Genomic DNA, 18,257 nt, shown 5'->3' with positions numbered 1-18,257 from the left:
GACAAGCTGCTGTCTCACAAACTGGATGACTTGTCACGTGCTGAAGGGAGGGCCAGCTGCACCTAAAAATGCAGTCTTGCTGTCCTGAATCATGATTTACTGATTTAAATTATTTATCTATCCTCTCCCCCTTCTAAAATGCTCTACGAAGACAAGCAAGAGTTACTGTCCAATCTTCAGAAGAATAATCTGAAACACAGAAAAGTTAAGATGCTTCTGAAGGTGAAGCTGCCTCAATTTAGATATTCTATTGTATCAGCTTTAAAGGCAGACAGCGTCTATACATTAAGATAAAGCCCAAGGGAAGTGTGAGTGCTTAGGAAGCAAAACAAAACTAGGAGCTTCAGAAGAACACAGTGAACGCAGTTCTAATCGAATTTATTAGATAACCAATTCCTTTCAGCTTGTTTCAGGAGCTAAGCAGCACACCCAAATAAATAAAAATTTGAATTGGGAGAAAAAAAAAAAAAAAGCAACCTGAAACCCCTGAGGGTTCATAGGTTCATAGCAGCTGGTGTCAAGTATGGGAACTGGGTGATAATACAAGCAAGATGGCTTTCCTTAAATCTTCTATACAATCAACTGGGAGAATTAATCTTCAGAGAGTGGTTTGGAGGGCTTTAAGGATGTACTTTGGAAAAGCTCGTTTTTTTCATATATAGGGAGTTGTGAGAAAACTGCTTCCTAATTTACACACCCCAAAGACAGGAGCTTAAAGGTAGGTTGTGTAGGTAATCCTTTGACTTCCACGCTGTAGAGCCAGTCAACACTGCAGCAATAGGCTCGTGTCTGGGAGGGCTGGAGAGGTGAGTTCTCTTATTACCATAAAAGTAGGTTTTGTGTGTCCTTTGTTGCAGACAAGAGGGCACTGTTTAAGGTTATAAATCCTGAAGGTGGCTCTATTAATTCATATAATTTAAGGAGAGTTAAAAACAGAGAGAGAGAGGGTCGTGGACCTTACCTAGCTCATGTAGCACAGTGAGAATTTTTTAAGAGAGTTTATACAGAGTTATGAAGATGCAAAACGTCATGCAAGTGTGAAGTAGCAGCAGAATATCCAAGAGGGTTGTAATTTCAAATTTAGTCTCACATGAATATTTACTAAAGATTTATTTTGTGAAGACAAAGTTGAAGCAAGGTCATACTTAAATAGACGATCCACAGGAGTCTTGCTAAGTTAGTGCTATATTACCAAAGATGAGGTATGGGTTGTTCCCAAGGGAATGTGGAGCATGATTGGTGATATTGCCTCATTCTGTCGCATGAAAATGCTCCTTGACAAAATGTTGGTATTTTTTTAAGGTGAGCCAGCCATAAGTCAGTCTGAATATCTTTGAACCTAAGGCCACCTGCAACATCAGCCCTTGCTCATTAGAAACTCATCACCTGTTCCTTGTTGCTTAATAGGTTATGTTTTCAGCTGCAGTGACTTTAGTGCTCTTGATTATGGAAATCTGGAAGCTGTCTTTCTGAAAGCTGTCTATCAAACGCTAATACAGATTTATTTCTGTGCCAGCACTATGTTTAGTGCTTGTATTCATTTAATGTGGGTGCACTGCATTGCGTGTATGTCAGTACGTTTTTACTGTGTTTCCCTGTCAGCTTGTACAAAGGTATTAGACAGCAATCTTGTGTAATGCTGTGTTGTACAGCAGAGATAGTAATGCTCTATTTGATAAAGTCCTCTGCTCTTTCAGCTTCCACTGAATTTATAGCCAATCCTTAAAGCAATAGAAATATTCAAAACCTCTGAATTTCACCAGCTTGGACTGAAAGCCCCCTGGCATGCTGTTAAATACTGCATCCTCGGTTTGTCTGCTCCTATGTGATGGACTCACTGGTGTATTTACTTTCATAAAGGACTTTTAGAAAAAAAAAAAACTGATATAAAAAATTATAGGCAATGAACTATTAATCACGATTTTTGACTTGAACTTATTTGAATGTACGCATCTTTGTCTCCCTCAAAATCTATTTATTCTAGATGTTTATCCCTGTGACATTGAGGTTTTTATGGTGCTCTGAAGTGCTTCAGAGGAAATGGAGAGTGTTTTAATACTGCTGATTTACTCTTTCAGGTCTGCAGTAATTTCCTTACAGCCTAATTGTAAGGCTGAGTTTAATTTACTCTACACATAATGTTTACTGATGCACATATGGTGCCATATTTCAGGAAACTATACCCATATCAGGTATTTTTGTGCAAGGCTACAGTGTGTAATATTTCCATCAAATGAAGAAAACTTTCATCTGCAATGTAATACTCGTGATGGATTATTTTTGTCTGGCAAAATACAAAGAATGTTGTACCTATAGCTGTTCTTGCTTTCTGTAATAGGGTCTGATTTATTTATTTTTTTCCCCTCTAACTGAGTGATGTTGCCAGTACAAAGAGTTGGCTTTCAAAGTGGCAGATAAAGAATTACGAGCCAAAATTCAGTGACAAAATATATTGTGTATGAGTAGATCACTGCACATAGTTCATCTATTATTCCACAAATAATGAGTCTTCCTAAAAACTCACATACTTCAAGAGATCTTTGTACTCAGTCCAGGAACTTTAGAAGCTACCTACCCCTGTAATCACTGCAGAGAAACAAGTACAGCATATCTCATTAAAAAGAGTTTTAAAAACACTTATAAATGTGAGAGATGCTCAACAGAAGTGTATAATGTTGCTTCATCCTCCCTCCCCCCAAAAAAAAAAATAAATCAGAGGAGATTGTATCGATGATAGTTTTATATAAAAGTAACTGTTTTGCGATGTCAGCCGGAGAATGACCTGTAGCCACATCAGCTAACAAAACTCAGAGAAGCTTGTGTTCATAAAGATAGCTTCAAATTTTGATGTCCATTATCAGTAATGCAGTAGCAGGAGGAAGGGAGCGGTATAAATGGAGTGAAAAAATAGTCCCTTTCCAAAGACTTTTAAAACTCTGTCCTTTTAATGGATTTATGAGCAATGGTAAGGAGTATGTAGAATTTAATTTCCAAATGGGATTTCGATGTTTCAGTTGCTTCTTAATTGACATTTTGTTCAGTAACATCATTTCTTAAGCATTTTAAAGTATCTTTAGTGTTGCTTGCTACTATACAAATAGAAATACTAGAAGTTGTGTTTTCAGTTTCTGCTTTGTAGAAATTACCACAAGGAAATTACAAAAACAAACAACCAAAACAAGCAAACAAGAAAAACAAAACAAAACAAACAAACAAAAAACAGGCTGGGATCCCCTGCAGTAGGAGCTTTTTTAGAAAGGGATGGATGGTAATTGGCAGTATCAAATGTCAATCATCTCTGCACGTAAGGTGGGATCAGTTTGTGAATTTGAGTGACTCTTGGGAAGGATGATGGGAAATCCATTTTTCAGAACAGTCAATTTTTAATCTTTTTTCAGCCATTACCTGCAGCTCCAGTAGACAGGTCTAGCAAAGTCAGTGGTCATAATCTCTCACTAGCTAAATTTCTAGTTCTTAGAGAAGCTAGTGATATATAATGTTTAGTATGGCATCCTGTTTGTTCACCAGGAGTAGACTACAGGAATGCAAGTGTGACACATGTAATGCTTACTTTTTGCCCTTTAAAGCTTGTTATATTTGACTGCTTCTGAGTGAAGTTACTACGTATGCTTGTCATGGCAAGGATTAACTTGACAAAGAGTTTTTGTAGACAAATTCCTTCCCATTTGTGACTAAATAGCTATTTCACTCCTCTGGATTATTTTGATTTCACTGATGCTTCACTCATGTACATGCACACACAAAATAAATAAATAAATAAAGCTGTGAAATCAATGGGGAATAAGTATTTAAGTACTTTGTAATTGAGTTCTGTTGTTCTGGCCATGTGCTATACTGAGAATTCCTTTGTAGCGACCAATGGCTAGGAGGAACTTTTTCTTTTCTGTCTTGCTCTTTCAAATTTCTGCTCAAAGCTAGTCATTTGAAGTTGCTTTGCATTAGTAAATTCATCCCCAGTCTTTTTTGTGACTATGGAAGCTTCTCTTTAGAAAGAAGAAACAACACACACAGAAAAACACGTAGAGGAGTACAAACAGACTTTATATTTCTTCTTCTTAACTTTTTCTTGTAGACTCAAATCTTAAAATATTTTTATGTAGTATATTCCAGAAATCTGTAACTTAGGTGTCCATGCATGATATATGCTTTAAATGTTAACCTTTTTGCCGTTTAGTCTATGAAGACAAAATTAACAATATTAGCATCCACATCTCCCCAAAGTTGCTATTTTTTGTTCATGTATTCATAGGCAGTAGTGTGCAGAATTGACTGAGATTTTATTTTCAGCATTATATTGCAGCAGCTTCTAATGGCCACCGTCCCATTCTGCTGTTCTCAGTTTCACAAAATGTTGGAGAAGACACACTGGAGAAGGTTTTATTTTCATATCTTTCAATTTAATTAATACCTGTATGGCAGTGCTTTGCAGCTACATATTGTTCGGAGCTGGATTCGGGCTGTAATGTGCGTTAAACAGAAAATGGTGAATACGGTGCTCCTTGGTAAACTTTTGTTACAGATAGCTTTATACTGCCAGTCTTTATAAAGTTTAACAATCTGTTAGAGTCATTAATCTCCTGCTGTGACATTACCTTCCTGTGTCAGGATTAGACATTTAATTCTCTACCAGACCGTAAGTAGCACTGAGACATTTTGGTTCGAAAATAGTTATATAGCCATGGAGAACATCATTTCAGTGGGCAGGTTAACCTGTTTGAGCTCAATTATAGCTGTGAATTGACAATGATAAAACAGCCCTAAATAGTGCTTAGAACAGTAGAACACGGTGCTATCAAAAACAGCAACTGACTCTGTGCACCATAAACTGACTAAATTGACTGAACTGGAAAGACATAAAAGCTGCCTTCACCATTCATACTTTTAAAAGTATTTCCAGGTCTTGATGTTTCCCTTTTATATCTTTGTGCTCATCTGGCCAATTTATTATTCTTTTAGCTGCATGTTAATTAAGTTTTCTCCATGACAAAAAGAATTGAGCAGACCTTTATTTGTTTTCTCTAACAGATGGAATTTCATCTAGTAGAAACCATCTACACTTTGAAGCTACCTCTAATGTAAAATTCAGTAGGGAAAAAAAATAAACCATTGCCTTGCGAGTAATAGTATTTGTCAAAATATTTACATCGGAATACAGGGTAAATTAAGGAATCGCAGACATTTGTTAATGTACACATTTGCAAAAGATCTTATGCTGTTTTTAGAGTAAAACTTGACCTTTTTTGCTGAATGTTTTATGACCATTTAAATTCAGGTCACAGACTTCTCCCATTCCCTTCTGAGCTGATGTCAATTGTATGAAACCATAAAATCTCTGGGTGCATAAGCCATCGCTTTGGCTGGACTTTGTTGCAGTATTCTAAAGAACATACAAGATTAGTTTTCCAGTAGTTATTTACTTTGATGAATAGCCCTAATTGGATCAAATAGACTGGTAATGCTTAGTTAATACCTTTAAATGTCTTGTCTTGTGCAATTAATATTACCTTGTCATGTATCTATTTGAGCTATTGGATGAATGAATTGTGTTCACACTCCTGTCACATCTAATAAATGATTTTGTCAAGTCATTCCTTATAGTCTGTGGTGATGGATAGCAAAATTTGTGGTCTCCTGCGTATATAAAAAGCATTAAGTATACCTTTCAACTTCAATGCGAGGGTGTCCTAAAACTCAGATAACCAATTGCTAAAGGAATGATAATGCCTGTTTACAGGAGGGGTCAGGGATGTGCTGCTGCTGAAATCTATGAATAACACACTATATGATTATAGGATTTGTTAATTTTTTATTTTTTCAAACCTCTGACAGTCAGAATTCAGGATTTTTTTTTTCAACTGCTGAGACTATGAACTGCAGAAAGCAATATACAGTTGCCATTACAAATAGGATATCCATTTTGATTCAGATACAACTCTGCTGCATATTTACAATGGTAAGCCCCAAATTGCTGCTTAGCTGATGCTCGATCTGTCCTTTTTATTGACTTCTAATGTGTGGTTCTAATACCAATGAACATAAGCTAAGTGTTTAAACATCCTGAGACTTTTCTTAGGGTTTCATTGGGCACATTCTTATAATCAGATCTATAATAGCACATTAACCTTGATTAAAAATTGAATTGCTTCTTCATTTAACTCAACCCTTTGAAACATCATCCCATAAAGAGTAAACAGAAAAAATGTTAATGTTCATTTAAGATTTAAAATAGTTTTTCAGACAGTGAAATTAACAGTAGTTTTTATTGACACTCATATTGAACTGCAGCAAGTAGATTTATTTTACAGTTTTTTTCCTGAAAATGAGACAGCATATGGGATTTTTTAAAACCACTGTGTGATCATTTGGAAATACTAAAATTTGGTCTATTTCAATATGCTGGACTTCAAAAAGTCTAACTGTACATACTAAACTGAGGCATTCCACTTAGGAGCAGAGTTTCTCAGTAAGAGATGGGAGATAAGTATCTACAGAAGGTGATTAAGCAAACTTGAGACAAACCCTTTCTGGCAGCATTTACATTGGCTATATATGATGCCCTTATTTTAGTAGGGAAGGACAGATATATGTAGTGATTAGAAATCTGGCCATATTGCAGCTTAGTTTTCACAGCGTTATGCTGTTTGCAGTGTTTTCTGAAGCTTGACATCTTCAGTGTGTGCATATGTATGTATCTATATAAATATATACATTTTTGGCAATGCTGTGATATGTTTGGAATAATATTAGTATCAATATATGTATTGGTACCTATGGAAGCTATTAATGATTTGGGATCTCATTGTGTTAGACGCTGTACAAATGGACCCAAAGGACAGTCTGAAATATTTCAAAATAAGCATAAAAGAAGAGTTAGCAAGTGAATATTAATGGATTTAGAGGAAAAGAGAGTACGAGGTGACAATGTGATAGGTTGTAGCTACAATACACCAGCTTCCAGCTCTTGGCAGATCTCTCTGATGCATTCATCCTTTTTTCTTTTCCTTTCATTACTCTTTATATGTATTCCTGTGTTAGCTATTCTGAGTACCTTTAATCATTTTGGAAGTAGAAAAATATTTTTCCAGAATTAACTTTTAATGGGAATTAAGAATTGCTGTTCTTAATACATCAGTTGCTTAAACTGTAATTTAAGTAAAAGGAATACCTAATGCAAACATAGATATGTTTAAAACTCTTTTGTTTTGCTGCTTGTTTTTAGTGTACTAGTAAGGGGTTGAATGGAAATATTCGAAGTAAGCTTTCTCTTTATTGAAATAGAGTTGACAAGTGATGCTGTCAAACTCCAAATGCATCTTCTATCATGTATTTATAATGCCTAACAACGTAACAGTTTTCAATATGGCTGGCTGTTCAGGTGGCACCTTGTCTAGATAAAGCCGTCTAGTCTGGACTACAAAATTACCTTGCCTGATGTTTCATCTAACTAAAAATGCATGATTTGGAGACTTGTGGCTAACCAGACCTTTATGGTAAACAGCTCCCAGCTTGTTGTGTCTAAGTCCACTTTTTTTTTTTCCACTCTTAACAACCCAAAAGTGGAAGAAAATATGCTAAAAACATTTCTGATCCATACTCCTATAGAGCAATTAAGTTTCCAGGAAGAATTATTTAAGATTTTAGTCATCCTTCTGGATGTCTTTCAAATTTTAGTCGAGTTTGACATTAATTAGTAGTTATTAGTAAGGAAGAAAAGAAGTCAGTGACATCATTCTTACAGTAATATAGTTTCAAACATTTATTTTTTTTTTATGAAATAACAGGTGTTAAATCTTCAATAACTTATTAAAAAAAAAAAAAAAAGCACCACCGTATAAATTGTAGTATGTTTGCTAATCCTACCTGGAAAGTGCTTAGAAAGGTTTTCTATTTACACCTGCTGGAGATATTTGAAAGAGTATGAAGTACGAGGCATGTACTAAATGTGCTAAACTCATTACTGTGCAGAATACTATTCAGTACAGGAGTTAGAAGAGGCTTAGATATATTCAGGCTAATATTTTTTAATGGTTGCTTGAAGTTAAGCTCCTTAATCCATATTTGGCTTTTAAGTGAGCTGAACTGTTTTTTAAAGTAGTGTGCAGCTTTCAATTCTCATCAATTTGCAATGTATTATGTGGGTAATTATCATTGTTCTGGATAGATCCACTCAGTCCTGTGGGATGAGATGTGCAAGTCAGCATGAACCTCAGGAGGGTTTTGCAGATCTAGGCCCTTAACAGTTGGGTATTGGTATGCTTGCTGCAAGTGGATAGCTCGGAGTAATGAAGGATAAAAAAGTCCGAACTCCCTTCCAATACTGTGAGATGTGACACATCAATGCTCAGTTATAATAATCAATGAATACTGTGGGACTGTATATTGATAATTTTCCTTTAATTTACTGGTCTGCTTTCTTTTGTCACAGCTACGGAAGGCAGTAATGGATCATATATCGGATTCTTTCCTGGAGACCAATGTGCCATTGCTCGTTCTCATTGAGGCCGCAAAAAGTGGTAATGAGAAAGAAGTGAAGGAGTATGCACAGGTCTTCCGTGAGCATGCCAACAAGTTAGTTGAGGTAAGTGATGCTACTGATGCAGCTAGATTTCTGTATCCTCTCTCTAGGAGAAGTGAGAAAAGTGATTGATTAGCTGAAGAGTTAGAGGCAACAGTTCTGTCCTACAGGCTTCATGAGTTTGGGTTGACTCCATGCTGGTGATTGCATAGCAAATGTCTGGATGCATGGCAGAGAAGAGCATGTGCTGTATTTTTGGTAGATCATTAGACCAATCAATCGTGTTTAAAATGTATTCCTGGTATTTTGTTAAAAGTTGTGAGCAAGAAGAAGTAAATTTCAGTTCAGCTTTACTAATAGCATGATAGATTTTCATCTCAAAGTATAAATCCAAATGGGTGCTTCAGAACACTGTATCAGCTACTGGCCAAAGGCAGCTCTAAGCTTAAGACCTGGTTGTGCGAAACCAAAATAGGAAAAGGACATATAGAGAAGGTATAGTCTTAAGACCATGCTTACTTCTGCAACATATGTATTCTGTGTATGTATTTAGTATCATGTCTTTCTGAAGAGACCTATTGTGTAAAGTCTACAAACAGTAACGTCAAGGCTTCACGAATGGTACTGAAATAGCTCAACTCTACCACTGGGACAATAAAATACAATGATTGAAAGCTGGTTGCTCATTGAATGGCCTTTTAACAAGATGATAATGTTTGCTGCAGTTTGCCCTCTGACAGTTTAAGAACTATGAAAAATGCCTGTATTTTTTGAAGACAAGTACCGCTCAGTGTTTGGTATTATGTGGCACTATTAACTTCTCTGTACTAGTGTTATTTTGAAGAATCTATAGCCACTTTGTAGTATCCTTTCTCTTTAGCCATACTAATGGTTCTTTAGCTGGCTGGGAGGGAAGGATATTAAGGATATTACTGATTTGACAGGCATTGAGCTACGGTTTTCAAAGACTTCTATTCTTAAAACAGACACTGTCCTAAATCTCTAGTACCGGAGCTCAAGAGAAGAGTAAGGATTTCTTAGCTGTTGTCGACTAAAATGTAGATAATGTCAACATTAGATGTCTTGACCTGAAAACCTAATATTTTTCATCCATTTACATTGTTCCAGACTACTAGAAGCAGATCATTAATTGTCTTGTATGTCTCTGACATATGATACTAGACTGTTGTCCATATTCTTTTCCAAGGATATATTCTTCTGGATAGGGCTTAGTCTTTTATTTGTAAGGGTATTTATTATTATTATTATTATTGTCATTATGTCGAATGAAGTATCTTGAATGAATAAGTTTCTAATGGAAATGGAATTTTGAAACCTGAGTTTTAGGTGCACAAGAAAATAAATGTTTGGAATACATTTATGGCCCCTGTACGCACAATTTTGCACTTAAAATAGTTTCATCATTTTTACTTAATGATGCACAATGGTATCTGAGCAGATGGGCTTCTGTGGTTTTGTGGGTCAAGTATTTTGCAGATCGTAAAATGTGGTTTAAAGATGAGACATAATCAAGTGAATGTGGAACGAAAGATCCTTTCCCAGGCACAGGGCCAGAATTGCATGCTAATATATGCAAACACAATTCCACTGAAGTGCATGGAGTTGCACTTGCTTATGTTAGAGGAATTTGGCGCTGCAAATCCAATACTCTGAAAGCTCTATAATATTAATCATTCATTTTAAAATCAGAATCTGAATTTTTTGGATGTCTGACCAAGTTCAACTGAAATTCTGTCGAAAGGTCAGGAAAAATAACCTAAGTTTTAATACTTCTGCTTGTAAGAGCTGCATTTTTACTATTCTGAGAAGAAAAAAAAATCTTAATATTTGATGAATACAGGAGAGTTTTTTTTTTTTGTATGGTCAATACATTGTCAAAAATATATGGTGTTAAAATGAGGCTTGTGGAAGTTAACTTCCTTATGTAGTCCATATTACAGAATACTTAAATCTCCCTTTAAGAGTTCCTTTCATTATTTCTTTGTCTTCTCTTTCCCACTTCTTATCATAACAGTTTGTCTTTTGCTTTTCACTTGACTTGCTATGATATGCCTCATATCATTTGAGAATAATATTCTCATTTGAGAATAATAACTATAAAGATGAATGCTCATTTTTCTAGAACCAGATTCCTCTACGGGCTATGTCAGAAGTTCAGGGTATGTCATCCTATGAAACCTGGGGAACTTCATCTGTGGTACCAGTGTTCAAAAACTTTCTTGTCTCAGTCTCCCTCCAGAGTCCAAGAAGGCAGAGAATCTCAAGACTGAGACCCAGCCTATCAGTGATGTGAATCATCCAAAACGGCTCAGATTGTACCAATAAATAAATAAATATAAAGAAATTAGGTGGTACTATTTCAGTCTTGGATGGCTAACCCCCCTTCTTCAAATCATATTTCAGCAGCCATCTCTTAACTTTTATGGTCTGAAACTGAAGTTAGAGAAATGATGGTGCCTTTCCACATCATGACCTTTATCTTATGAATCCCTTCAATGTTTTTAAAATTTTTATCTCTAATGACTGAAAATCAGTAAATGCCTGAGTTGTATTGCCAGCTTCAAATGTGACCTTGGGAATTCATTTAACTTCTGTATCCAGGCATCTTCATTCGTAGCGTAAGGTTAATGACAGATAATTCTAATACCTACCACACAATATACTTAGCTGATAAATCATCTCAGATTTATTCAATGCATCTATCACAGCACTATATGGCAGCTAATTAATTATTTTTTATTATTCTGTTTAGTAAGACTTCTTAGGTTTAACTGTTAGTCTGCTGGACTTTTAGTTGTTGTTGTTTAACTGGTTGTTTGCCCTTTCTTTTTTTTTCCCCCAGCATAACTCATTAAATCATTAGATTCAATCAGTTTTTCTGGGAGATGAAATTCATCAGAAGTAGACTGTTTAAGAGCCATGATAGCAACCTGTTTACTTGCTTCCGATAGGAGACATCAGCACGTTTGACTTTGAACTAATAACTGTGAAAATTCAAATTATAAAGTCTTCTAACTGAAATAGTGGGTTGGATCAGGCTTTTCATCCTCACAACAAAGATTGGAAAAAGGTCCAATAGAGTTCTACTAACGATTTAAATGTGTTTTTGTTTTAAAAAAATATTCTTATACAAGAACAGCAAGGACTTCACCATTCGGTGATCAGTGAAGATATGGGAGTTAGTCAGTTGTGTTTTTCTTGCTTGAAACACTTCCAACAATTTTAATGTTATCATCAAGGGGATTTGTGTTCTTTTGGTGTGGAATTACTTCCTGCTGGTTTGAAATTGCTAAAAACAGTCTTTTGAAAAGGCAGTATCCTACCAATTTTGCATGAATTGTTTTTACGAAGAATTTTATAGACCCTTTTACGTATCTATCAGTTTTGTGTCATATAAGCTTAAAGGTTTCCAGGGATGCCCAAAATAATCCAAGTTATATACTAAGAACATGTGGTAGTGGAAGAACTGTGTTAGGAAATGGTTTATGATGATTAAAATTTGATATAGTGCAAGCAAATCAATAGGATCACAAGGTTGGATAATAATTTGTAGCAGGTGAAACCTAACAGCAGCATTTCAGTTCCTGTTTGCTTTATAGTATCTTTGCCAGTTCAGCTTACAGGAATCTTTATTAACTTTCTCCTGACCATGCAGCTGTCATTTTGAAAAGGATACTGGGATTACTTTGGGGAGTTTAGAGTTGTATTTTTTCTTTAACAATGTCAAGGAAAAACAAAAGTTAGTGTTTGAACTCCTTGGTAAGGCACAATGCAAGCTACTCTTCATTTTCCAAGAACTGCATTTGTATGTCCCCAGTTCAGACTGGTCGTATGTTTTTCCCATCATGAATATGGAACCAGGCTTACACACTCAAGACAGGAGGGAAAAATAATTGCTAGCATGCACAGCACACAAAATGAGCATTTGGACCTGCTCTGTGACCTTGATTTAGGAAGGGGGGTTGGGAAGAGCGTAAAAGAAAATTTTACTGTGTTGGACAACAGTGAATGTAGACCTGATTTACATCAGCAGTAACAGAACTAAATTTAACCCAGTTAACGCAGTCGTTTGTTTTTTTGTTTGTTTTGTTTTGTTTTGTTTGTTACTGGTGGTGGTGGTTTTGTGTTTTTTTTGTTGTTGTTTTTTTGTTTTTTGTGAGTGTGGTTTTTTGGTCATAGACTTGCACGTTCAATTTTCAGGTTCTAGACTTCAGGATTTTTGCATAGATTTTCAGGCTCCAGACTTGCAGGGTGAGGTTGTTATTTGGTGTGAATCTGCAATGCACATGAGATCAGTGTAGCTCTGACGGTTTACAGTGTGGCACTGTAGCTCACTTCCAGGCGCTATGAGTGATCTTCATAAGCCAAACAAGAACAAAAACTTTATTATAACTTCATGAACTGAATTGGATTTTCATTTAGGACAGACAAAACCTACAGCAACAGGCTTAAGAAGAAAAAAATTGGCTCATTTCTGAAACATTTTTCAAAGAACCACAGAATCATCTAGGTTGGAAGAGACCTCCAAGATCACCTAGTCCAACCTCTGACCTAACACTGACAAGTCCTCCACTAAACCATATCACTAAGCTCTGAATGTAAACGTCTTTTGAAGACCTCCAGGGATGGTGACTGAACCACTTCCCTGGGCAGTCTATTCCAATGCCTAACAACCCTTTCAGTTTTTTTGTTCAACAAAGATTGTTTCTACATGATATATCTCATAAAAACTGCCTATACTTGAAATGTTCTATTCTTTTTATATATATAATTAAGTGCATATCACTGGATTATCAGAGTATACGACTAGCTTTTTGCTTCTGGTAATGAAGAAAAAGTGTCAATATTCTTTCATAGCTTCTATATCCAACTTCCATCAAGAAAAATGTACACTCTCTGGAATTCATCTTGGAGACTGATTAGCTTTTATTCCGTTATTTTACTTGACATTAACTAAGCTAGATAAATAATATTGAGCAGATAGTAATCCTTGGTTCTAATCAAGGAATGTTAAGGTCACAGATTAGTTTAATTCAAGCCCTTCAAGTTGAGAGGTTTTCTTTGAAATTAAACCTGTGGACTATCTCTGTGTCCTAGTGTTTTCATCTGCTTATTTTAGTTTGAATTTCCATCTCAGGCCTTTCTTCCCTGCATGGGCAACAGATGCTCTTTATTCCTAGTAAACATCATGAATATATTGAAGATTGTTAAAACCACAAATCCAATTATCTGAATTGAGAGTATGAAAAGCTTGAACTCTTTGTAGTTACATCTTCTGGGTCCCTATTGCAGCTAAATCTAGGTAGTCCATCTCTTCATCTCTTCACCTTGGAGGTATATGTCTTTAAGGAAAATGAACTAGAAGTCTTCCAGAATATGCCAGAAAGCTATGCCAATAGTAAACACTTTTTATTTTTATTTTTTTTTTACTTACATTAGCCACTAGGTAAACTATATTGGTAGCCCACTGGGATCTGTACCTGTTTCCTCTTCTTCTGGTTTCTAGATTAACACCGAGATGAAGTCACCTTATGGAAAAGGTGAAGCTAGAAATAACTGCTGTTCTGTGCCTTTCCAAGGCTCTTGTGTACCCATCCCTGAAGAAGATAAGTTATTAAAGGAGTTAAATAATCAATATCTAAACTTTCGAGATTGTTTTCATACCAAAGTCATCACTACCTTCAGGCAATATGGATACAGCTCTGAAGTTTATGAAGTCTCTTATAGCAGACTGTAGAACCTTTCTGTAATATACAGGCTGCATTGTTAACACAGAAACGTGGGTAAAATTCAGCAGTTTGGGAATGGAGAAGTTGGCTACAGCAGATGATGAAGGCTGTCCCTCTGCACCTGCCCTGAGAAGTTTCTGATAAAAAACAGGAATACAGGATGGCCAAAAGGGGCATAAATTCCTTATCTGAGGGCTTCTTGGTTCTGTTTCTAAAATTTGTTCTCTCTAATAAACTAACAAAGACACTACAATCTATCATATTATTCATGTTATCTTGAGCAATCATTTTCTATTCATTCGTCCCTTTCCTTTATTCTTAGATTGCTAAGCTTCTATGTCTTATAGCAACACCAAAAGGGTTGAAGGATAATTTTATTTGTTCGTGCTTCTTTCTGTGTTGCACATAATAAACACATGCTACATAAAGTTAGCAGCCTGTGAGCAATGATGTGTGGTTGTCTGCTTTTTTTTGGTTGCGTGATTTTGTTTTTTTCTCTTCCCTTCTGTCTCCGGGAAGAATAGAAGATTTAAAATAAAAATTAAAAGAAAAAAAAGGAAAGAAAGGGAGAGGTAAATTGCTTTGGAATCTCCATGTCAGTTTGAATGCATTTCTGGCTTTGTGTAGACATAAAGCTACTATTGGTTTTCTGTTATCTGATTTCCTGTAGGTCACCATTCACGAGCAAATGACTAAACAATTTCATTATGTGCTTTTTCTTCTTGGGAAAAATATATATTTCTGGAGAACTTCCTATAAATTAAAATGTAGTTTGACCACTTCTTCAATTTTCTTTAATATAGCTTTTCTTTACATACTCTTAAAAAGAGTTATTTTCATGAGAAATGTTTTCTTCTCCTTGCAGAAAAAAATTTATTCCCAGTAATTTCCCAATATTTTCCAGTTAGCTGATTTTGAAAGATGTTTAACTTATAACCATGTTTATTTACTGCCTGCGTAAAAGAGATGAAGTCCAATTACTCCCTTTTTAATCACTGAGTAATTTTTAAAAAATATTTTCCAGTGAATAACACCTGCTTAGCTAGAGGCTTGCTTCTTCAGTCTGATCACGCTGCTGTGCCGTGTGATTCATGTGGTACAGTTTCCCAAAATAAAATGACTTCCACAAGTTCTAGTACCTATTTATGTCTGCTATCTCATACAATCCAATCACATAGTAGTCTATATGATTGAAATTTGATAATAATACAATCAAGAGTTCTTGGTATCGTTTTAATTAATTGATCATGTGTATTATGGGATTGATGACAGTTCCTAACTAGTTGTTTCAATTTATGACCTTAATATACTATGTCATACAACATCTAGTGTGGGAGTTTCACTGTAAGAAAGAAGAGTTCAGTCAAAGAACACATCTCTTAGATTATGAAAATTAAGACAGAAATAAGGGGATCAGTGAAGGGAAGGTTTAAATATGAGAAGCTAGAATTTCTATCTTGCACATGGGAAATGTGCAGGATAGAAATAGAGGGGCTAATGCTGTTTAGGAAGCCAAAAAGTTCAGTACAAGCAGTATGTACTTCTGAGGAGAATGAAAAGATCATTTGCAAGAAAATACATCAGAAATAAAGGAGGGCATTCAGACATGCTCAAAAATCACAGAAGCTGAACAAGGAGAAGCCATGTCAAAGACTTAAGGATAGAATGGCATGGTTAACAATAGAGCTTTGAACTGATATAGAAAAAGAAATTATAATCAAGAAATCTTATGATTTTGAACAAAAGCCATAGCAGCTTTGATTTAGAAACAAATAAAAATGCAATCTACATATATAAGGCAAAATTTCAAATATGGGCCCTTGAGTAATTAAGTTTATTCATCCAGAACAAAATATGTAAATATGAAAGGCATCATCTGCAAGTCGTAGTGTCATATGTACACTAGAGTTGTACAGGACTGCCTGTGTTGCTTTAGCTTATGCAGCGTACAGGTCAGTGTACTCTACCCTGCTGTATTCCATTACCTAGACTCTAACAAGCAAAGTGATTATGATAATGCACACATCATACCTCATATGCCTCATACCTGTACTTGTTCTTTTGTGCCAAGACAGCAGCTGTTTAGTTGGTACTGCATGAATGTCAAAACTATTCTCATTGCCCAAATGTTCCTAATCAGTGATGTTCTGTTAGCTTTTCCATGTTCCTGTGGCAGGGGAAGTATACTGAGAAATCTGCAACAAACGGTGTTTAAGTGTTCGTAGTAGCACCCAGATTTATTTACCTTGAATATATTAACAATACCTGGTGTTTTCCATATTTAGGAAGACCAAAACTATGAATCAAAACTTCTTCATCCCAAGTTTTTTATTAGAAATCTTTCACTAATACATAATCTTTAATCAGTTATGCCAGGTAAGTTCACCAGTGAATTCCCCTCAGTACTAAAGCTAACTACTGCAGCTGTAGTTTAAATATGGATATTTCATATTTTTTATCACTTACAGTTTTATCCACAATTTATCTGTGCAATTGAGGATGTTTGTTATAATAACTCTGTTCTCCATGTAGATACTTATATATATTCACCAAATAACTCCTAAACTTCATGGTGTTAAAGTAGGTCCTTTTGATCTCTTCCCATAAGCTGATTTTTCCAAAAGTTTAATTACCTGTGTGACTTGTTTCTATACCATCTGGTTTTTTCAGCAATTTCACAAATACGCCTACCTAAAAATATAAAATCTCTTGCTTTTTCTTACCATCGAGTAGATGGAAGCAATACCTGTAAGCATAGTGTTTTGTGGCTTTAGTTGAACGAAAAGGTCATGTCATGTCAATGTTCTTTGTGCCTTTTCCTGGGATTTCAGGTGTTTTGAGTAATGAAATGAACCTTTTGCCAGTTTGGATAAGTTCAATAACTGTAGTTATTTTGGAATACTTGGTGTGGAAGTGTCTAAGCCTTGGATAGCCTGTGCTACTTTAAAATACTTTCCTGTGAAAATAGATCCTCAGATAACCAGCAGTCAGATGAACCATGCCTTTGTTTCCCCTGGGATAGTTGTTGTTTGGACAAACTGTATGTCTCTTGCTGGAAGTTTTTTTTTGCTACAGAATTGCATGAGGGAAATGATAACAGAAATTGAGGTTGCTTGCAATACTGCTGCTGAATCTCGAGTATGTATGGGACTAGATTTTTTTTGTGCATTTACTCTTTATTATTATTATTATTATTTATTTATTGACAACCCATAGATTATAAATGTGAAAATCCAGCATTTCATGTAGATATGGATCCAGAAAATTATTGTTCATAAACTTGAAAATTGGAGCTCAGTGATGAAGGAAAAAACACATTGGAGAACCTACAGTACTGTAACCCTGTTATACTTCATTAGATAAATAAAACAATACTAAACTCATTCAGAAAATATCTATATGTTACTGGGTAAAATGCTATAGCCCTAATAAGCTTCCTCAATGTTTGAAAATGCTTTATATAAGTTAATTTGGAGACAGATTTCTAAACCCCAAAAAATCCTGCCTCACTACTCTCCTAGAATAACAGTATAACAAATATGTGGATCACACTTCAGTAGAAAATCTTCTCAGATACTTATGATAGTAAAAAGGATTGACTTCATGGCTTAGCATGAGAAGTGTTTGGTTTTGTTGCTTTATTTTAAAGTTCAGAGTTCTGAAAATCAAATAAAATAGTTAAGTAGATTTTCTTCGAAGCTCCAGAAAGTTTTTCCTATGGCCTGAGAGCAAGTATAAGGAATGTCAACCTGAGGACAACTTCTTGAGAAACTTATAAGTAGCTGAGAAAAGGATTTTAGAGTGAAAGTGTCATCTCAATAGTAAGTTTAGTGTCACAGTAGATAAGTTATAAAACTCCAGGTAAAATTGTATTTTGATGATCCTGAAGTGGTTCCAAGACTTCAAAAGCTCAGGAGAAGAGGTTCTGCAAGTCTTAATCTCCTTACAATACCTTATGCTTAAACGCACAG

The 18,257-nt window shown here is 35.4% G+C and overlaps 1 protein-coding gene across 4 annotated transcripts in view; it reads left to right on the top strand.

Moving 5' to 3' along the window:
* The window catches only part of CTNNA2 (catenin alpha 2), a 478,287-nt gene that overhangs the window by 367,307 nt on the left and 92,723 nt on the right, over positions 1-18,257 (top strand). For all 4 annotated transcript variants that reach the window (XM_040555118.1, XM_040555119.1, XM_040555120.1 and 1 more), the window contains exon 9: positions 8,447-8,599. In XM_040555118.1, the coding sequence (XP_040411052.1) occupies positions 8,447-8,599 (153 nt within the window). The remainder of the gene's footprint in view (positions 1-8,446; positions 8,600-18,257) is intronic.

This window comes from Cygnus olor, chromosome 4, assembly GCF_009769625.2.
Source record: "Cygnus olor isolate bCygOlo1 chromosome 4, bCygOlo1.pri.v2, whole genome shotgun sequence".
Classification (NCBI taxonomy): domain Eukaryota; kingdom Metazoa; phylum Chordata; class Aves; order Anseriformes; family Anatidae; genus Cygnus; species Cygnus olor.
This window is presented reverse-complemented; position numbering and strand designations above follow the sequence as displayed.